Raw genomic sequence first — 22879 nt, 5'->3', positions numbered from 1 at the left:
TATTTCCATTGAGAGTAGGGGAGATTCAAATGAGAGGACATGATTTGAGAGTTAGGGGGCAAAAGTTTAAGGGAAACACGAGGGGGTATTTCTTTACTCAGAGAGTGATAGCTGTGTGGAATGAGCTTCCTGTAGAAGTAGTAGAGGCCAGTTCAGTTGTGTCATTTAAGGTAAAATTGGATAGGTATATGGACAGAAAAGGAGTGGAGGGTTATGGGCTGAGTGCGGGTAGGTGGGACTAGGTGAGATTAAGAGTTGAGCACGGACTAGGAGGGCCGAGATGGCCTGTTTCTGTGCTGTGATTGTTATATGGTTATAGGGTTCGTGAAGCTGCTAAATCTATCCACCACATTCTTCAGTGAGACTAGTGTGTGTTTATCTTTCCTCTCTTTCCTAAAATCTACAATCAGTTCAGGTTGTCAATGGATTCAAAATTCTTTCACACTCTTACCTCACTCTCAGTTGCATATAACATTAGTGTCCTTATCCAGTTTGCCTGAGCCTGTGTATTTAGCCTGAATTAATTGACCTGTCCAAGCACTCAGATGAAGTGTGTCTGAAGTCCCGTAGCAAATGTTATTAGATGTTCAATCGTCCATTGTCTAAATTGATTTTAGCTGTCCACAGAGATCCTTCTGTTGTGACAAATGACAGTCCGGTTCACTGCTTTAAACTCCTTGGGCACCGTCTCCATCCCGGGTGCTGGATTGATTTATTTGCAAAACAGTGTAACCGGGCTTCGATCCTGACACAGGGGGCGATTGCAATGTTCTCTCCGTGATCCTGGGGATCCATTCTCCCCAGTGGCAGATACGTCCTTCCACATCCTGAAGACATGATGACTCGTTCAGTTAGTTGTCTGCGGTAAATTATCCTCAATGTAGCTGGCTGGCTGAAGGGTTGAGGAAGGTATAAATCGATTGTCAGGTGTGACAGAGTACGTTCGGGTTACTTAACTATTGTAGTTAATAAGGATCGTTCTGTAGGTACACGGTATCTGAGGGCACCGTCTGTACTCATCGCACACTGAACCAGCAGTGAAAAGAATCAAGTCACCCGGCAACAAATGATCTCATGCACATCTTTATTTCCTATTGGATAACACCCATCAGTCTGTTCAACCCATGAGAGGTATGAAAGCGGAGCACAGATCGCAACGAACTGCTTATCAAAGCGGACATTCACTGACATCTTTGATCAAAGATCCGGTACAGGTAAAGGCAAGAAATTGAATGACAAGCTCAGTGTATTTACTCCTGTTATATATGTAAAGAGGGTTTCTTCTTTTTTGTTAAACTAGCAGGAATGCTAATTTACTGATAACGAGAATGGTATTCCTTTGTAAACCAAATGGGGATTAATGTTCTTTCTTCTGAGTCTGTAAGCTTTTGTTGACGGGCTTTTGGGCAGATCGGCGCGAGGGGGTCGAGAGAGAGGACGCAATGCTCTAAGCTGGGCGAGGATCAGACCCCAAAGGGGGGTCCGAGGCTGGGAGATTCTCCGAGGAGGGGGGGGGTGAAGCTAGATGTGCTTGGTTGACCACTCGGAGGGTCCTGAGCTGCGAGTCGAGGAGTTCGGAGGGGATTGAATGGTGGCCAGAAGACTTCAGTAATTGAGCTCCAACGGCTGTGCACGAAGTGGTTTGGACTTTGATAAGTTTGGCGCCTTTTCTTTAATTTTCTCTTCATATATACTGTATCGTTATTAATCACTTAGTTATAGTAACCTTTATAAATTGTATTCATTTAATCGCATATGGTGTACTGTCTGTTTTTGGGCGAGGCGGGGACATCACACAGCATCCACACCAGCTGATTACCCAGTTTGGCGGGGCCGAAGGCTGCTCCCTCTAGACCGGGGGTCGGCAACCTGCGGCTCCCGAGCCATTTGTGGCTCTTTCACCTCTGTGCTGCGGCTCCCTGTGGCTTTGGGAAATAATTGGTCAGTATTTAATTAAAATGTATTTTATGTTAGTTTGTTAGCTTTTGAAATGTAATTATGGTGATCTTGTACAACCTAAGTGTAGCGACACATTTCCTGCCACATCCGAAACGGCTCACAATTAGCCAGCATTCCGGCTAAGGGAGATAGCCTACGGGGGTTTGTGAGTACGCGTCTTTTGCAGCATCTGCGTCCATGGGGGCTGGGTTGAGGGAAGCTGAAAAGCAAGGCTGTTTAGTTCGAATAAAGCTATCTTTGACTGCAGTTTACTGACACCGCTACAACGTGTTTTTATCGCTGGCTGTCCAGACGGAAGGTGCTGAAACGCTTTGTCGCGTGTCTGGAAGAAGTGAAAACTTTCCTGGGCAGCAAAGGGCTCACCTTTCCTGAGCTGGAACAGCCAGAGTGGCTGGAAAAGCTACACTTCATGGTAGACATGACAGCGCACCTGAACACGCTGAACACAGCTCTTCAGGGGAAAGGACGTACAGCCCTGCACATGTTGGAGGATGTTTTGGCATTCGAGCGCAAGTTGACAGTGCTTGCCAGAGATTTACAGAAAGGCACTTTGTCTCACTTCCCCAATTTGAGAGAGTTCAAACAAGGTCACGACATGATAATTTCGGAGTATTTACATTCTGCAATCATCGCAATGCAAACATCGTTTGGGAAACGCTTCTGTGAGTTCAGAGAGGAAAAAAACACATTATCCTTCCCGGTCACTCCCTTAAGCATCGATCCTTCCCTACTGAATACGACTGCATTGGCAGGTGTGAGTCAACCTGATCTTGAGATGGAACTGGCCGACATAGCCGACAAAGACATATGGGTGTCCAAGTTTAGACGCTTGACAGCAGACCTTGAAGATGTTGCCCGTCAGAAGGCCGTTCTTGCTCAGAAACACAAATGGAGTGATATTGAAAACCTCACAGATGACAGCTTGCGATCCTGTGTAAAGATGAAGGTGACATCATACAGCCCTGATGTGCAGACGCTGTGCGCTGAGGTCCAGGAGCAGAAATCCCATTAACCAAGTATGATAAATATTTTAATTGCCTATTATTTTACTTATATTCATATTTTTTCATGGTTCAGTGAAATAGTCCTTTCATTTTTCAGGATGACAGCTGGCTGACGTTATTTTTGGTTTGCTGCTGGCGGAAAATTTAAGTTCGGCGTTTTTCATAAATACAAGAAGGACTCAAATAGACATTGAATATTTTACTTAAAAGTAACTTTCAACCCAACGTCTTTTTTTCGGAGTTCAAAATGTTTTTGTTGCATGCAGAAATGTAATTTCGTTTTCTCTGCAGGAGTTCATCAATTTCATAAATGCAACACATTATAGTTTGTTTATACATAGCATAAAGGCAAAAAAAAACGTTGTATGCAGTGTTATTTCATTTTAAATGTCAAACGGGTTTTGCGGCTCCCAGTGTTTTCTTTTCTGTGGGAAACGGGTCCAAGTGGCTCTTTCAGTGGTAAAGGTTGCTGACCCCTGCAGACGGAACGAGCTGAGCGAGCCTGAGGTGACCCAGGGGGTTACATTGTGGGGTGCTCGTCCGGGATTGATTTCTGTGGAAGCTGTGTGATCACCCTCTTTAAATTGTGTCTGCGGCAAAGAGCTGGTGTGCCTTTGTGGGTGTGCGATTGCTGGTTATCGCTGTGTGTGTGTTGGGTGGGGTGGTTGCTGTTGTTAGCCTGGAGGTCGTTGTTCGAGTTCCGACTAGTGCTGACGAAATGGTGATGGGACCATGGGTTGTCCGTACTGTTTGGAGAGTGAGGAGTGACAGGTTGGGATGTTTCAGCAGTGGTGGGCTCCGCCCAGTTATTGGAATAATGTCCAGCCCTAAAGGGGCGGAAGCGTGGGCGGAGCGGACCCCTCAGTTGTTGGGTGAGTGGCAGTGCTTGGCTGAGGAAAAGCGACAGGGACGGGTTGAAAGTTTGAGTAGGCGGGCAAGTGACTTTGTTAGAACTGTCGGGCGCAATTACCTCGAAGTGACCGCTGCCAGTTCTGGGAAAGTGTGGGAAAATGCGTGTGGTTTGACTGGAAGTCAAATGCCGCAGCTGGGCGGCTTATCATATCCGTGGCAGGAGATTGGTGGGAATTTTTTAGGGTATCCCTTTTTGCCTAGGGGGGCAGATAAATTGTTTGTGGTGCCAAGGGGATCTGTCAAGGGGATCAGTTGTTCCGTTGATTCGAGAGATGTCGGGAAACTTAGAGGAGGCCCAGTGGGGGAACGGCTTGGGGTCTCTGGGGGAGCACGTTCCCAGCAATGTACCAAGGAACTCCCGAAAGGAACAGACTCTATTCCTGAAGGCTTAGAGGGGCCATGCGCACAGGTGTTGTTACGGATGGATGGAAGTCAAGTTAAAGCCATCCTCGGCACCGGGGCGCCGGTGAAGTTGCTGTACAGTTTGTTTCATAACCGTTATTGGAAGCATTTACCCTTGGCGACATTGAGGACACTGGAGATTCGGGGTACCAGTGCCGGTGATTATGCAGACGACGGTTGTTGGTCAGTGAAAATGGAGTTCTTAGAGGCAAATGTGGAGGAGACTGAGGTTCAGGAATCGTTAATGCTGATGTGTCCGGACCCTGTTGAGACGGGCAGCGTTTCTGTTCTAGAGAGAACCAATATCCTGCTGGTGCGCTTGGGGGCCTGCCCGGAGGAGGTGGGTGAGCGCTGTTTGGAGACATTGTCGATGCACCCAGGGTTTCGAGCTGCTTGTGCGGACGTGTGTAGCAGCATTGGGCTGATACCGAATTCAAACAAGAGCCAGTGGTGGTACGGCCTGGGGGAAGTAACTGAGGGTGAGACCCTCTTAGTGGATGCTGCGAAATACCACGAGGGAGGGGAGTTGACTGCTGAAGACACCTCGGAGAGAGAGAGGTTGCGGCGACTGGCCCCTGAAGCCGTGGAAGACGTAGGCAGCGTGTGTGTGGGTTATATTGCGTTGAAGAGGCGCACTGTCAGTGACCAGAATATGGCCCTGAGGGCCAAAGAGGCGATGGCCTGTCTGAGTGGTGCGATGTGGTTTAAGGTGCTGGATCGGAGGAGTGGATGTTGCCAGATCCCGATGAGTGGGGCCGACAAGGAGAAGACGGCTGTTATAAATTCCCTAGGAGTCTTCGGGTCGGAAAAGATGCCACAGGGCATATCTGGAGCCCTTGCAACCTTCCTGCGGGGCAGGTGGAAGACCATAGGGGATGTGGAGGCATTTGGAGTTTTGGTGTATGTGGATGATCTCTTGGTGTTTGGATTTGCCTCAGGAGAATATGAAGTGAGGTCGTTGCAGGAGCAGCTGAGAACTACCGAGTTAAAGTGTTTTCGGGACACGTGCCAGGGCTGGCGAAGGTCGCAGCTCGTGAGAGACTGTCTCTACGGAATCAAGTTTGAAATGAAGACGGAGAGACTGGAGAAAGTGATCTGGAACCATTCGGAAGACTTACAAGTTGGAGAGAATGAAGAAAGTTGTCTGACTGAGGGTAATAGCAAACTGAGAACCCGGAGAGGGGAGTTTGCGGAGGTGAAGAAATTACAGACGAATCTCAGCAGAGAGAAGCGGAAGCTTGAAGGGAACCTGAAGATGACCATCGACAGTTCAAATGAAGTGCAAAACCTGAAAGTTGATCTGGAAGAAGTCATGAGGAAGAAAAAGCTGGAGAGAAGTGCAGTGAATACTGAACAGGAGGCTGAAGAGACTGCGGGAGCAGTGCAGGCCACAGGTTTCCGTTTGGAGAAGATCAAACAACAGCTACCGATCGCAGGAATGAGGAAGAATACAGATTCGATGGATGATGTGCTGGATGTGTGGTACATGCTGCCTTTTGCTGACTTTCCCTCGATTGAGGAAGAGACCTTTGGCCCTTCTCCCATTGAGTCAGGTGTAGTGGGGAGGGTTAGCTGTGTGCAGTGTGGGGCATGAGTGAGAGGTTGAGAGAGGAGTTGGTAGTGGGCCCAAGGTATCCCCAGTTGTGTCCGAGCCTGAAGGGTTTAGGTGAGGGGGTACGGAGGCCTCAGAAGGGTTAGGGAACTCCCAGATAGTTGGCCTAAGTAGCGCCTGAGGAACAGGGCCTGAGGGTTACTGTGTGGGGAGGAGATGTCACTGTTTGTGCTTGGGTTACGGTGTGTTGGCAGGAAAGGTGGCGAGTTATTTAGTAGTCATGAGGACATGACTTTTATTTGGTGGAGGGAGAGTGTAAAGAGGGTTTCTTCTTTTTTGTTAACTAGCAGGAATGCTAATTTACTGATAACGAGAATGGTATTCCTTTGTAAACCAAATGGGGATTAATGTTCTTTCTTCTGAGTCTGTAAGCTTTTGTTGACGGGCTTTTGGGCAGATCGGCGCGAGGGGGTCGAGAGAGAGGACGCAATGCTCTAAGCTGGGCGAGGATCGGACCCCAAAGGGGGGTCCGAGGAGGGGGGGGGGGATGAAGCTAGATGTGCTTGGTTGACCACTCGGAGGGTCCTGAGCTGTTTGGAGAGTCCGAGGAGTTCGGAGGGTCCTGAGCTGTGAGTTGAGGAGTTCGGAGGGGATCGAATGGTGGCCAGAAGACTTCAGAAATTGAGCTCCAACGGCTGTGCACGAAGTGGTTTGGACTTTGATAAGTTTGGCGCCTTTTCTTTAATTTTCTCTTCATATATACTGTATCGTTATTAATCACTTAGTTATGGTAACCTTTATAAATTGTACTCATTTAATCGCATATGGTGTACTGTCTGTTTTTGGGTGAGGCGGGGACCTCACACAGCATCCACACCAGCTGATTACCCAGTTTGGCGGGGCCGAAGGCTGCTCCCCCTAGACGAGAACGAGCTGAGCGAGCCTGAGGCAACCCAGGGGGTTACATATAAATGTAATACGATTAGATTGAGAAAATTGTCGGCAGTATATTCTGCGAGTTTACAAGCAGGTCCTTGGTGTAAACAACCGTAAAATCAATACAAAGCGCCAACAATCTGAGAAACCTCCTGAACAGGAGATACTTTTGTCCTATTTGCTGCCTCTTTTGCTGGCATGCGGGGATTTTATATCGGGGATCTGCAGGTTTTCCAGTGAAAATGAAGTTGAGGACGTAGTAGCAGCAGTAAACTGCCCTAAATTGACAATCAAATCAGAATCAGGTTTAATATATCGTGAAATTTGTTAAAATTGTGGTAGTAGTGCAATGCAATACATCATAAATGTGAAAAAACTGAATAACAGTAAGTATATGTGTGTATTAATTAGTTAAGTTAAAACAAGTAGTGCAAAACACAGATTTAAAAAAAAATAGTCGGTTACATTAAGAGGTTTGAGTGTTTCCAGGAAAGGAGAGAGACGCAAATCACAATTGAGACAACCCCGAGGCGCTGCAATACAAGAGGTTATTGCAAACCACCCAGAAAACAAATAAGGGAAACAAGTTCCAGCTTAGGTTTAGTTCACTTTCTCAGCCTATCTGACTATATCCAGCACTGAATGAGATGTCCTCACAAGACCGCTTAATGCAAGGTACAGAGGGATTAATAAAATTCTATCACGCGCGGTCATTGAGAAGAAGGTTTGGGGCTCAGCTGTTTCCGGGCTCGTCTTTCAGCTTTCCATGCGGACCATGTAGCCATGGAGAGCTAGCATACAGTTCATATTGGCCGTCAACTGTCTTTCTGCGGAAAGTTTCCGAAGAACTTGTTGGAGCCATCTGGCAGAGTGTGCTAAGATTTCAAGTGTTGCGTTGTTATTTTGAGATCTTAATTAAAGAGAGAGAAACAAAATATATTAGAGGAGAAATTTAGGGGACATGGTTAAAGTTGAAAGTGAGAAGTTATAAAACCAGAAGGCAGGGATGTGGTGTTGAAAGCACATTGTTTAAATGTAGACAATGGGGATGGTGGGGTCGATCCCACAGAGGATAGTTGGCAGCTAACATGCAATTTCCCCAGCCGCCATGGTTCCAGTAAAGATAGCTCTTATTGAGATAAGCATTGGAATCGCCAAAGCATAGAATCGTTGAGTGTGTGTCTTCAGGACCTTGTCCTTCCTCCCCAATAGCAATGAGCAGAGGGCATATCCTGGGTGTTGATGGATGCCGCCTTTTTGAGGCATCGCTCCGTGAAGATGTCATGGATGTTGGGGAGGCTAGTGCCCATGGTGGAGCTGGCTGAGCTTATAACTTTCTGCAGCTTATTTCGATCCTGTGCAGTGGTCACCCACCCGCCTCCATACCCGAGAATTCTCACCACGGTATAACGTTGTCTCTTTGTATTCTCACTTATCAATGTTTTATGGATACAACCTGAAAAAGCTGGAGAGCGGCTAGTTAGTGAGTGGACCAGTGAAGGAGTGGAGCTTTGAGGCTTTGGCTCAAGAGGTTTTGGCAGTTAGATTGTGCAATCAAGTCAATTAAGATTTGAATAGCTCAGACTCAGCAGCAAGCAGCTGATTGGGCAATCGAGGTCAGGTGACCAAGCAGTTTGACTGGGCAATCGAAATTTGAAAGGCTCAAACAAATAAAAAGAGGTGAGCTCAAGCAGAGTGGCTAGTGCGTGAGTAGGCCAGTGAAGGAGTGGAGCTTTGAGGCTTTGGCGAGAAAAGGCGAAGGATGAGCTTGGTCACAGTGAGGTAAGGCTGGGTAGGTTTCTTTAATCAATGTAATTAAATTAGGAGTTGGTAATGGAAGCAGTAGATAGGGCAGTCCAGCACTCCAATTGTAAGATGTGGGAAGTCAGGGACAGCACAATTGTCTCTGATGACTACTGTAAAAGGTGCAACCAGCTGTAGCTCCTGTCAAACCGAGTTAGGGAGCTGGAGCTGGATGAACTTTGGATCATTCGGGAGGCAGAAATACAATGGAGATTCAGGGAGATAATCACCCTAAAAAGTCAGGAGACAGGGTGACTATCAGGAGAGGGAAGGGAAATAGACAGAAAGAGCAGAGCACCCCCCCCCCCCCCGCCCCGGTGGCCATTTGTATCAACAATAAGTATACTGTTTTGGATAATGTAGGTGGTGCCAAGTTGTAGTGGCTGTGACTTTGGCACCAAGACTGGACCCTCAGCTCAGAAAGGAAGGAAAAGAGGAAAACAGTTGTGATAGGGGACTTGATGGTTAGGGGGAGCGGGAAGAGGTTCTGTGGGAGAGATTGAGAATCCCGGATGGTCTATTGCCTCCCTGGTGCCAGAGTCTGCAATATCTTGGATTGAGTTCTTGGTATTCTCAGGAGAGAGGGTGTGCAGCCAGATGGTGTGGTCCACGTGGGGACCAATGAAATAGTTAGGAGTAGGGAAGAGGTCCTGAAGAAGGAATATAGGGAGTTAGGAAAGAAGTTAAAAAGCAGGACCTCTGTGGTGGTAATCTCGGGATTGCTGCCTGTGCCACGAGACAGAGGGTGGGAACAGGAAGTCATGGCAGATGAATGCGTGGCTGAAGAGTTGGTGCAGGGGGCAGGGGTTCAGATTTCTGGAACATTGGGATCTCTTCTGGGGAAGGTCTGACCTGTACAAAAAGGATAGGCTGCACCTGAACTGGAAAGGGACCAATATCCTGGTGAGCAGGTTTGCTAGAGCTGTTGGGGAGAGATTAAATTAGTTTGGTAGGGGGTAGGAATCAGAATGTGAGTGCCAATATTAGGGTAGAAGGACAAGGGCATGATGCTATGTGTTCTGAGTTGGTGAGGAAGGACAGGCAGGGGACAAAACATAAATGTAGCCAGTTGGAAGGGTTGAAATGTGTGTATTTCAATTCCAGGAGTATTAGGAATACAGGGGATGAACTTAGAGCATGAATGAGTATGTGGAACTACAATGTGGTGGCCAGTTACTTAAGTGTGTGGATGAACAGAGGGACCTTTGAGTTCAAATCATACACCCCTCAAGGTCGTTGCACAGGTTGATAGGATAGTTAAGAAGGCCTACGGGTTGCTAGGCTTCATTAACAGGGGGATTGAGTTCAAGAGTAGAGAGGTCTTGTTGCAACTCTACAAATCTCTGGTGAGACCACACTTAGAGTATTGTGTTCAATTCACCTCATTATAGGAAGAATGTGGAAGCCATGGAGAGGATGCAGAGGAGATTTACCAGGACGTTGCCTGGATTGGCAAACAGGTCTTATGAGGCAAGTTTAGCAGAGCTGGGACTTTTCTCTTTGGAGCGTAGAAGGATGAGAAGGGACTTGATAGATTATGAGAGGCACAGATAGGGTGGATAGCCATTACCTGTTTCCCAAGCCACATGTAGCAAACACCAGAGAGCCTATGTACAAAGTTAAGGGAGGGGAGTTTAGGGTAGATATCAGGGGTAAGTTTTTTGACACAGATGGTTGTGGGTGCCTGGAATGACTTGCCAGGGATGGTGGTGGAGGCTAAAACATTCCAGGTATCTAAGGGCTTCTTGGACAGGCACATGGATGAAAGAAAAATAGAGGATTATGGGGTAGTGTGGGTTTAGTACTTTTTTTAATGAATATATGGGTCGGCACAACATTGAGGGCCGAAGGGCCTGTACTGTGCTGTAGTATTATAGTGTCTAGAAAAATCTCATCCTCTTGATTTAGTTTGGTATTTAACTATATGTTTAGTATTTTATTCCTTTGTTGTTACGGATTCAGCAACATTAAATATAAAGTGAGGCAGATTTTTTTTTATATAACAAATAAAACATTTATTGAACACTGAAAACCAAACCCCCAAAAGTAAACAAACCACTAACATAACTGGACATCAGCTGCTGTGTGGCAGCTTAAACAGTTCTTTAAGGAATAAAGCGAACACGGTTGTTAAAGCGATGTTGCAAAAACAGTTCTTCAAAGTAGTACTGCAAAAGTTCAAAATGCTTACAGTCCATTAAAGGAGAAACTTTTTAGACGATTTAAATTCTCTTTCACGTCCTGTTATTGCGGTTCCCAGTTGAACTATACTTTTCCTGGAGAATTTACGAAGATGAAAATGAAACGGCTTAAAGGCACTGACCTTTCCTTTACAAAACTGTACCCAACCCTTTCTGCTATTATTCAGAAGGATTAACACAGGGACAGCCAACGAATTCCTTCCAAAAGGGGATCAAACAAGGTCGAACCTGTTTCACCGTCGAAATCAACTTTCCTCGATCTTTTAGCTCCTGAACTCCGATTTTCACTCTCCACTGATTTTCAACTGGCAGTATTATAAAGAAACTTCCGGCAATGACCTTTTAAACTTTAGGCATTAAATAAAACTCCACCTTTCAACCGAACTGCGTCATAATATTGGACCACGCAGTGACGTGGAGTCAAAATGGCAAATCCAGCCACGAACTGCCCCTCCTCACAGGGAGGGGTCCTCCTTTTATACCCTGTAAAAACAACCTGTCACATGACCTCTACTGGCAGGAAAATGATGTCACTCCACCATCACAAGACCACTACCTTAAGTCCAGTATAGCTTCAACACCACTGTCACGTGACAAGTACAAGATACCCACGGGTACGTAACACTGTAAAGACAGAAAAGGTCTTAACAAAGTCAGCTTTTTATTTCAATTTAATTGCAATATCAAGGACTTCTGCTGCCTATAGTCATAACATCTTTCTGTGAATTTCTGGGAGTTTGAGTGCAAAATGCTCTTTTTCCCCCAAAGTTATTGCCATCGGCTTTCCATTGAGACAGTAAGGTGGCACGATGCAGCACAAGGGTTTCTGTCACTTCACGTCAAGTTGGAGACTGATTTATGATGATTTTTGAGAGCCCAATAATTTTGACCATTTTGATTCACGTTCAGTTCCCTATGTCCCAAGCTTCACAATAGGTGCTTCTTTCTAAGAACATTGAGAAGGAAGCACGACCTCCCTCCGAATCGCTTTCTTCAGGTAGACTGAGGCAAGGTGAGTAAATGCAGTTGTGTATTTTCTAGCAGCTTTCATTAACCCAAATGTTATTAATGGTGACTTGCCTCAGAGTCATGGATATGTCTGGTATAAAAAAAACATAACTCATTCTGTCATCTCCTCTAGAAGTAGAAAAAACACACAAGAAAAGACAAAAAGCCTCCCTGAGCATCTGATTAAAACCCTGTCATCACTGGATCATTTTACAGGCCAACCAACGAGGAACAGAGATCAGGAATGGGAGGGTCAAACTCCAGGTAGGTCGGAAATTATGCACATTGTTCATTCACATCTCTCCGTATAATCAAAACTTGCCAGAGCAGAAGCCTACTGTGCTCAGCTTTCTGTTTCAGACAAGACAGATCTGGCTCTTTGGCAGATTAAATCCCTTTTGCTTGTTTTTGAGATGTGAGTATTGGCACGAAGAACAGCAGTTAATACAGCCTTGAGCATGTAGCTGGGTCCTGGCTTCTTGAAAAGCTGCATTCAGGACCTATCTGATTCCATCTCGGGGTTGGCTGATGAATTCATCAAGGTAGACCTGGTGACATTAAAGGAACATTTCCTCTTAAGCATGGTGCATGATGGAGATGAAGATACATGAGGAAAAGTTACCTCACACTAAAACCTTGGTCCATTCTCTTAGAGGTCTTATTGTTAAAATAGCTTAAACAGGCTGCATCTTCAAATCCTGTGAGTGCCATTCAATTCATCCTGTGTGGTACTGGTGGAAAGTGTGCCTGTTTTGGGGAGCATATGGTGCACCAGTCCAACTTCTTGAGTGCTGCTGGAGCTTGATTCATGATAGGAAATTGAGGGGTAATCCTGCATGCATCTGACTTCTGCCTCACAGGTAGTGGAAGGTCTTTGGGGTGTCAAGAGTTTCAAATAGGAATCCCCCCCTTCCATCTTCTGAACTCCCATGAAGACAGGCCCAGAGCTATGAAACACTCATTATATATTAACTGTTTCAGCCTCCGGTACATTCTCGTGAATATACTCTGGTCTCTCTACAATACTAGCATATCCTTTTATAGACATGTGGTACAAAAATGTTCACAATAACCCAAGTGCAGTCTGTCCAATCCCTGATAAAGCCTCAGCATCATATCATTCCTATAATATTCTAGACCTCTTGAATGTTGCATTTGCTTACTTACCACATTAGAAAATAATCTGTATTTTTATTCCTCCTACCAATATGCCTGACCATACACTTCACTACACTGTATTCCTTCTGCCACTTCTTTTCCTATTTCCTGATCTGTCCAAGTCCTTCTGCAGAATCCCTGCTTCCTCAACACTGACATCAATGGAAAACCACTAGTCACTGGCAGCCAAGTAGAAAAGGAATAAAGAGCTGATATTTCAGTCCTGATGAAAGGTCTCAGCCTGAAAGATCCACTCTTATTGCTATCCATAGATATGTACTGCCTGAGCTGAGTTCCTCCAGCATTTTATCTGTTACCTTTATCCCCACTCTTTGCAATCTGCCAGTCAGCCAGTCATCTATTCATGCTCATGACGGTTTTCAGCAGATCTATGTTCAGTCTTACCTCTCATTTACTATATATTATCTGAAAAACTTTGTTTCCTCTTTTATATTATTTGTTAGCTTACCTTCATAGTTATCATTTCTCTCATTAATTTTTTTTTGCCCAGTTGCCTTCCATTTGGTTTTAATAACTTCCCAATCCTCTAGATTCCCAGTATTATTTGCTACATTGTATGTCCTCTCTTTTGCTTTAATGCTGTATTCACTTTTATTGTTGCCATGGTGGCCTCATCCTTCCATTAGATGGCTTCTCCTTTGTGATGAACCGATCCTGTGTCTTCAGGATTGGATGCCAGTGACTAATGGTGCTCTGCTGGGGTCTGTGTTGGAACTGTTTCTTTTAACATTGTATATCAATGACTTGTATGATGGAATGATGGCTTTGTGGCAGGTGATAGGTGGAGGAACAGGTAGTCTTGAGGAAGCTGTGAAGCAAGGAATTAGGCAGATTGGGAGAATGGGCAAAGTAGTGACAAAAGGAGTATATATGATCAGGCACTTGGGTAAAAGGAATAAAGGTGTACACTATTTTCTAAACAAGGAGGAAATAAAAAAATCAACTGCAAAGGGACTTGGGATTCCTCATGCAGCATTCCCTAAAGATTTGTTTGAAGACTGAGTTGGTGATGAGGAAAAATATGCAATCTTAATATTCATTTTGAGCAGACTAGAATATAAAAGCAAATATTTAATGCTGAGGCTTTAGAAGGCATTGGTGAAGCCTCTCAAAGAATTGTGAGCAGATTTTGGAACCTTATTTAAGAAAGGATGTGCAGACAGGTGATTCAGGAGTATGATTCCAGGAATGAAAGGATTATCATACGATAAGTGATTTGTGCCAGATTAGTTCCAGGTTATTCAGTATATTTTATGTGGAGGTTGATGGGTTCTTGATTAGTCGGGTAATGAAGGCTTCAAGGAGAAGGCAGGAGAATGGTGTTGCGAGGGAAATGGACCAGCCTAGATGAAATAGCAGAGCAGACTCGATGGGCCAGTTGGCCTAATTCTGCTCCTATGTCTAATGGAGTAATTATTCTTAAAAATTCCAACCATTACTTTTGTGTTATCCCTGCTAGTGTTACCTTCCAATGAACTTTGACCCTCTCTCCTCTCCTACTTCTGTAATTTCCTTTATTGCACTGAAATATGGATACATCCAATTTTATCTTGTCCCTCTCAAACTGCAGGATGGATTCTATACTAGTATGATGACTACCTCTTAAGGGTTCCTTTACCTTAAGCCCCTTAATCAAATCAGATTACACAACACCCAATGCATAATATGATTAGGACTAGCCAACATGGCTTTGTCAAAGGCAGGTCATACCTTACGAGCCTGATTTAATTTTTTGAGGATGTAACTAAACACATTGATGAAGGTACAGCTGTAGATCTAGTGTATATGGATTTTAGTAAGGCATTTGATAAGGTACCCCATGCAGGGATCTGTCTGGGATCCCTACTCTGATCTTTATAAGTTACCTGGATGAGGGATGGGTTACTAATTTTGCTGATGACACAAAGGTTTTGGGTGTTCTGCAAAGTGTAGAGGGCTATCAGAGGTTACTGCGGGACATTGATAAGATGCAAAACTGGGCTAAGAAGTGGCAGAAGGAGTTCAACTCAGTTAAGTGTGATGCGGTTCATTTTGGTAGGTTAAATATGATGGCAGAATATAGCATTAATGCAAGACTCTTGGCAGTGTGGATGATCAGAGGGATTTTGGGGTCCAAGTCCACAGGGAGAATCAAAACTGCTATGCAGGTTGACTCCATGGTTAAGAAGGCATGTGGTGCATTGGCCTCCATCAATTGTGGAACTGAGTTTAAGTGCTGAGAGGTAATGTTGCAGCTATTTAGGATGCTGGTCCGACCCCACTTGGAGAACTGTGCTCAATTCCGGTAGCCTCACTACAGGAAGGACTTGAAAACCATAGAAAGGGTGCAGAGGAGATTTACAAGGATGTTGCCTGGACTTGGGGAGCATACATTGAGTGAACTTGACTTTTTCTCCTTGGAGCGATGGAAGATGAGAGGTGATCTGATAGAGGTGTAAAAGATAATGAAAGGCATTGATTGTGTAGGTAGTCAGAGGCTTCTTCCCAGGGCTGAAATGGCTAGCACAAGAGGGTATGGTTTTAAGGTGATTGGAAGTAGGTAACAGAGGAGATGTCAGGGGTAAGGAATGGGCTGCTGGCAACGACAGTGGAGGCAGAAATGATAGGGTCTTTTAAGAGACTCCTGGATGAATACATGGAGTTTAGAAAAGTAGAGGGGTAATGGTAAGCCTAGGTAATTCTAAGGTAAGGTCATGTTCAGCACAGCTTTGTGGGCTGAAAGGCCTGTATTGTGCTGGAGGTTTTCTATGTTTCTAAATAAAGCCATCCCAACAGCTCTTCCCAGCAGCCTGTCCTTATAATAAAATATGTATCCTTGGATGTTAAGCTCCCAGCTGTGATCTTCCTTCACATCATCACACCTGACAATCCTTAACTATGGTATGAGATCATTTACATTATTATATATGCAACAAGTATTGAAATATAACAAATTCAGTTCTGTACTCACCAATGTTTTCAATTTTGTTTCCATGTTTCTGAAGATAATTTCTTATCACTTTCTGAACTTCGGCTTGTTCATTAGTTTAGAGAATTCTGTAACCTCTCCAGGATTCTCCACCTCTTTAATGCTATCCTAATTTTTCCAACCTGTTCAATCCGCCCCCTACTATTTAGTTAAAAGCCCTAAACACAACCCTAGTTAATATGATTTGCCAGGATTCTGGTCCCAGCCCAGTTCAGATGGAGCCTTTCCCATCGGAACAGCTCCCTTTCTCCAGTACTGGTGCTAATGTTCCACAAATTCAAACCCACTTCTCCCACACCAAACTTTAACAATATGCATATCCTTCTGATCTCATAAACACTGTGGAAATTGCAAGTTGTTCAGGTAAAAGCCAGAGATTATTAGCTGTTTGTTTCTGCATTTAAATTTAGTCCTCAGCTGCATAAATTTCCTCAGTGGAAACTCTTCCCTTGTTCTTGCAAGGTCAAGGCTACCAACATGAGCCACAAAATCTGAACCTTTCCCATTTCCATGCATAATTTCTTTGAAATTAAGATGAGATATCCCAGACCCAGGCACCAGACAGATAACACAGCTTTTGGCACTCTCAATTCTTGTGACAGAGAACTGTTCCTATTCCCCTGTCAGGACAATCACCAATTACGCCAATTTCTCTCCCCTTTCTGGATCAGCTCCATGAACCACAGTGCTATGTTTCGGTTGCCCATCTTCCCTACAGCCCTCTGTCTCATCTTCAAAAGGATCATCAACCACAAACAAGAGAAACTGTGGGTGTGGAAAACAAAGTAATAGAGACAAAATGCTGGAGGATGACACGAGCCAAAGAGTAAACAGTCAACATTTTGGGCTGAGAAATGAAGGGTCTCAGCCCAAAATTTTGACTGTTTATACTTGTCCATAGATGCTGCCTGGCCTGCTGAGTTCCTAAAGCATTTGTGTGTATTGCATCAATTATAGACCTGTTGGGCAAGTTCAGGGTCTGAGACTCCTCCAGCACTCCCTCTTGAAACAGCTTCCTCCCCAAGTGCCTCACTCACAGTCACACACGCTTGACCCTGATCACAGACTGAGCACAGAGCCCAGGTAACTCTCGCCCTCCCTGATGTATCACAGTTTTTGAAGCTCAGATTCCAGCTCCTCAAATTTGAGCCCACGTTCCTCAAGTAATTAATACTTGTTGCAAATGTAGTCACCAGGAACAATGGGGCCCACTAGCTCCCACATCATGCAGATAAAACACATCACCTGATCCTGCATCCCTATTTTATTGAACTTGTTATAATTTGTTTTTTGTTTTAGATATATAAAATACATTTGAGGCCTTTTGCTCAGTACTGTATTTGTCAAACTGGAATGGGGATCAAGTGGAGTCCAATATTCTCGTTGCATCTTGTTTGATGGATGGGATTTGGGGGTGTGTTGATGATCATGTCACCTTTCTTATTTTGGTGCAGAGAGAGCAGAGGGTTTGTTGTTTCTCTTTGAACTGATAGTTCTTGGGTCAACATTAACCATTAGTATGCTTTCTTCTTGGTGCCTACTGAAAGATTGTTGTTCTTTTTGCCACATTCAGTCATGCTTTAGTCTGGGATCAAAGACAGTTTTCATTATGTATGGGAAGAAGCTCTCATGGCCACAACTGATCCAGTTGAAAATGAAGTTTAAAGATCAAATTTTTCTGGAAAATCCAAATTATGGTGTAGGTGTGCCTGTGAATATGTTTCTTGATAGCCCCATGATGGCAATGTCCATCACTCTGCTGATGTTTTAGTGTTGTCAGCTTTGGTGGTCATTAACCGTACTGGATTTGACACCTGAGCAATGTTACATCTTGTTGTGTGATACCGACATTGAACGAGTCTAGGTCTTCTGTACTATATTCTGGAGGTTGCTTGGTCCTGTCCCCATTTGACCTGGTTATCAAACAGCATGCTTGTGAATATTCCAGCCACATCATTAGCACTGACCATGGTTGAGGACGGGCATGTTCTTGGAAACTGTTCCTCTCTTTTTCCCCTCCAACTATTTGACTGTGCAGCATTATCAGAACTATATATGCTGAAACTAGATTGATTCTAGTGAAGGGTATCAATGACTGAGGCATGCCAAGTCTGAAATGAGCCATTCCCATTCCCATTGATGCACCACACTGCAGACAAAATGCATCATCTGCATAGCAACCTCCTATAACCTTCCCGCTTCTGCACCCTATCGACCTTATCACCCCTCACACTATAGGGCTTCATGTTCTCCAAGTCTCCAATCACTAACTTCACCTGCAATATCATTTCAGAGAGGTAAAAGCTAACATAATTTTGTTGAACAGAGAAGAGATGAAATGGTGAAGCAACATGGATGAACAGAAATATGTGAAGATGCTGCTCTGTGGACAAACAGATTGAGATCTACGTGATACATTAGTTGAATCAATGGTGGTTAAGCAAAGTCAAAACTTATTAACCAGTCATAAGGTCATGAGAGTGTGGAATGAGCTGCCAGCATAAGCGGTGCTTGCAAGTTCGATTTTAACCTTTAAGACTAGTTTGGATAGGTACATCAATAACAGGAATATAGAGGGCTATGGTCCTGGTGCAGGTCGATCTCTGTTTGTGCTATTCATTCCAATGAATCTGCTTGTGTTGCGGCACATTATAATAATGAATACAGATACTGTAGCTGTTGAGTAGCTAATTGTAACAGCAGAGAGCATTTGGACCATTACTAGGAAGGACTGACGCAAGACTGTTCTGTGAATGCCATGATATGAAATACAAATGGAAGTTGTTTCAGTTGAGAACCTTAATGGAACATATTTTCTTTCAGTGAACAGGTGGCAGAGACTGAGACCCCGTCATTCTTCACACAGGAAGAACTGAGCAAACTGAAGTCTGATTTTGAAACAGGTGGGGTGGAAAAAGTCCAACCACTGATAGAGAAGAAAGTATCTGATCTGGACAAAACAGAGCTTAACATCGCAGTGACGGGAGAATCAGGTACAGGAAAATCCACCTTCATCAATACCATGAGAGGACTTCAGAGCACTGATCCGGGAGCAGCTGATGTTGGGACCACAGAAGCAACAATGGAGCCAACCGGGTACTCACATCCCACTCTGCCCAATGTTTGCTATTGGGACCTGCCAGGGATCGGATCTACACGATTCACAGCAGCTAAATATCTCACAGAAATGAGATTCAAAAGATATGATTTCTTTATCATAATCTCTGCTTGTCGATTAAAAGAAAATGATGTCAAACTTGTCAGGGAGATTAAACGGCTGAGGAAAAGATTCTATTTTGTCCGCTCTAAGATTGACATGGATCTTGCCAACACGAGGGAAGACAAGAAGGTTATTAATGAAGAAGAGGAGCTGAAAAAGATTCGGAATGACTGTGTCAGGAGGTTGGCAAAGGCAGGGTTTCCGGATTCATCTGTGTTCCTCATATCTGGTAAAAAGCCGAAACATTTTGATTTCATTCGGTTAAATGAAGGACTCGAAGGTGATCTCAACAATGTAAAGAAAAGGATCTTTGTCCTGGCCCTTCCAAATCTCAGTGTGGAGATAGTTCAGAAGAAATCTAAGATTCTGAGTAAACATATCTGGATGTTTGCAGCACTCTCTGGGGGATTGGGAGCGGTCCCAGTTCCCGGCTTCTCTCTCGCTTGTGATATCGGAATATTGATTGGAGCCATTGTCCACTTCCGGAAATGCCTGGGTCTGGATGATGCTTCTCTTCAAAGACTGGCCAACAGAGCAGGAAAACCTGTGGAAGATCTGAAGGCGACAGTGAAAGCTCCACTGCTGGAGGAAATAACCCCAAATGTAATTGTGAGGTTAGGTTGGGGGGCTGCTGTTGTTACTGTTTCAGCCCTGGAATTTGCTCTCGACTTTATCCCTGTCCTTGGCTCCATTTTTGGAGCAAGCTCATCATTTCTCATGACGTTCAAGATACTGAGTGATGCACTGAAGGATCTTACAGAGAATGCAGAGAGAGTGGTGAAAGTTGCCTTTGAAACTGATTAGCTCATCTGCACAAATGTCTACCAAGAGAGTTTATATCATGCTGTGGTTAAGAATTTGATGTTAGACAACACCAAATTCTTATTTAAATCTACTCAATAATGCACATTTCTACTGCATTCTTTCCTGGAAATATTTCTTATTCATTACTGAAGGGGGTTGGGAGGGTGTTTCTGATCTGCAGCATTTGGAAAACTGGGGCAAAATTAAGTGTTACTTAATGAATTAAACTTTAAAATTAAGCTATATCTGCCTGCAGAATTCTACAGTTAGGATGTACCTGCCAAACACTGGCGTATAGAAGGCACAGCTGGGCGGACTGCTGGGCAATGATCAGCAGCACCTTACATTACTCAGCCAATTCCTCATTAAAAAATATAACTGCACAGGCTAAATGATAGCAGATACTTGGGTGTGATGTATAAGTGTCTGTATCAATTGAGATGATCTTTCAACTAATGATTTACAACAAGTGTCACCCCAACCATCTGATGTTAACTATCGGGAAGACTTTCCCAGCCTGTGTTCAGTGCTCAACTACTTCAGTTTCACTTACCTTCAGGAGAACCTCTGAATAATTTAAATAAAAACATTGTTAGAGAATTTGGTACAAAGCTCATGGCAAGATCTGGGATAAATGAAGGGCTTGCAAATTTAGATCTCATTTAAAGTCAAACAATTGTTGATAAACTCTCCCTTCTGTAGGTTCTGTGAGTTTTACATGAACACTCACCCATACAGCACAGTCAGAGTGATCTATCAGTACTTGTTATACAATCACAATGTAAAAATTAATGAATATTGCAAGGAAAAAGAATAAATTACATGTTATTGAAATAAACATTAAAATATTGCATTGTTATAACCAAATTAAGCTCACATTGTATTCTCTTCGCTCTGATTGAGCTTAACTCATCCTTTACGATCACTTGGAGGGAGCAGCTCCGGATGATACCAGTGCTGTGTCATATCCAATATCTCAAATTATTCCAAACTATTTCAAAAACGAAATTCACTCGTGATATTATTGAAAATACACCATTTGTGATTGTGCAAATTACATTCCATCTTTTCCACTGCAAATCAAGTTTTTAGTGAATTACTTTATATCCATCATCAATATTAAACTAGATTTTATTTTGTCAAACTGAAAAGATCCTGCCCTAGTAAATGCTACCTTGTTCTGTGGCATTTCTGCTATAGAAACTAATAAACAGATTAATACATTCTCTTGCGCACCTGGTGAAAAATAAAAGTAAATGCCATAGTTGCTAGAAAACTGAAGTAAAAACCAACTGAGAGAGATGATCATCAAATCAGGCAGCATCTACAGTGAAGGACAGAAATTTCATGATCCAAATCAATTCTCTTCACTTGAAACTGCATCAAAAGTTTCTTCAAACGTCCAAATGATTCCTCCTTGTACAGCAGATGGACACAAAAATCAACTTCAGTGCAGAGTGTGAATTGATGTTGTCCTTGTTTGGCTGTTATCACCAAAGTATCACAAAATATTGTTGACCGAGTAAGAATACAGAGTAAAACATTGAAATGTGTGAAGTAAACTCAATTACTTTAAGTGTTGGCAATTAGTTCAATGCTCTGCTACATTAATGATTCCTCCATTTGTGTGGGGAAAATAGGTAAAAATAATTGAAGTAAACAGTAGACATTATGACATTGATATTATGGAGTGAGCATTGACAGCTCCCATGCTTTCCTCCCTGGACTTCAATTTTCAGAGGAATTAGCCAGTCTCCAGCAGAGACGTCATAGCACCTGCTTTACACCATCACCATCAAAGGGGCTGTGTTCAGGAATGGTGCAATCAAAAACACAAGGGATCCTGCAGTTGTTGAAAATCCAGTCATACAAAACATGCTGCAGGAACTCAACAGGTCAGGCACCATCTACAGAGAGGCATAATTAGTTAACATTTATTTGACCATCAAATCCTGATGAAGGGCCTCAAACCAAAACAACAACTGTTTATCCCTCTTCATAGATACTGCCTGAACTACTGAGTTCCTCCGGCATTGTGTGGGCTACAGTACAGTAAAGGAGAGAAAAGTGATCTGGAAGAAGCCATCTTTGGAAGACTTGTATTGGGAGCAACTTGTGGGAGCAACTTACACCAGCTAACTTGAACTATTCTGTTTATTTACAGATTTGAACTCTGGATTGATTAGTGTTGTGCTGTACTTTGTTCTTTAATTAATTTACTAAGTTCCAAATATGTGTATTGTTGGTCCATAACTATGCCACCAGACAAATTTGCATGATTAAAATATGTACAAATGTAACCCATTGGGGTCTAGAGTTTTTTTTATTAATCTCTTCTGCAGTGCAGTTGCACCATACCAAGTCAGATATCAAGACAGTTATATTGCATTTCAGATTGCTGCCAGTTTCTAGTATTCTGTATAGTTAAATAAATTCTTGGTGTACTTCAAATAATTCTGCTCCAGCTTATGCATGTAATAGCAACAAAGATTAAAATGAGAACCCTGCAGAGCAGTTTGAATATTTTGCAAGGATGATGTCATTCATTACATTGAACAGCAATGCATTACTGATGGAAAACAAATCATTTAAATGGGACTAATTGGTTGGTCATGACAACCCAGAAATGTGTGACTTTAGGAAATGCAAGGGATTTAGCGTTTGTTTTGCAGGGGTGGGTTAATATTTTCTCAACATACATTTATGCCTAAATATTGTTTTATGAAATCTGTCTCGTTGTTTAATAATTAATTTTTCTTTGGTTAATGCATCACACACAGGTACAAAATTAACATTTTAAATGTAGTGTATCTGCCCAACATGCACATGCCTGAAAGGGTGCTTTCCATGAGCAAATTCAACTGATCAGTAGCTCAAATCATAGGCAAGAAATCATGCAATTACTGAAAGTTATCACCTCAGAGCTTCAGT

At 43.4% G+C, this 22879-nt stretch overlaps 1 protein-coding gene across 2 annotated transcripts; it reads left to right on the top strand.

Moving 5' to 3' along the window:
• Positions 1–1134: 1134 nt before the first annotated feature.
• Positions 1135–22455, top strand: LOC132398257 (interferon-inducible GTPase 5-like). Of its 2 annotated transcripts, none has more exons than XM_059977399.1 (3): positions 1135–1214; positions 11911–12041; positions 18748–22455. In XM_059977399.1, exons 2-3 carry the CDS (start codon positions 12022–12024, stop codon positions 19946–19948), a joined length of 1221 nt encoding a protein of 406 aa, XP_059833382.1. In that variant the 5' UTR covers positions 1135–1214; positions 11911–12021; the 3' UTR covers positions 19949–22455. The 2 variants fall into 2 exon arrangements, with proteins under 2 accessions (XP_059833382.1, XP_059833383.1); XM_059977400.1 differs by lacking the exon at positions 1135–1214 and adding an exon at positions 6878–11781.
• The last annotated feature ends 424 nt before the right edge of the window (positions 22456–22879 follow it).

This window comes from Hypanus sabinus, chromosome 8, assembly GCF_030144855.1.
Source record: "Hypanus sabinus isolate sHypSab1 chromosome 8, sHypSab1.hap1, whole genome shotgun sequence".
Taxonomy (NCBI): Eukaryota; Metazoa; Chordata; class Chondrichthyes; order Myliobatiformes; family Dasyatidae; genus Hypanus; species Hypanus sabinus.
Note: the sequence above shows the minus strand (reverse complement) of the source record. Positions and strands in the feature narration are given on the sequence as shown.

What these genes read in the sequence shown, in the direction of transcription:
- LOC132398257 (XM_059977399.1), top strand. Translation starts at nt 12,022, where the DNA reads ATGGGAGGGTCAAACTCCAG. An exon ending in ATGGGAGGGTCAAACTCCAG is followed by an intron (nt 12,042 to 18,747) that starts GTAGGTCGGAAA and finishes ATTTTCTTTCAG; the next exon opens with TGAACAGGTGGCAGAGACTG.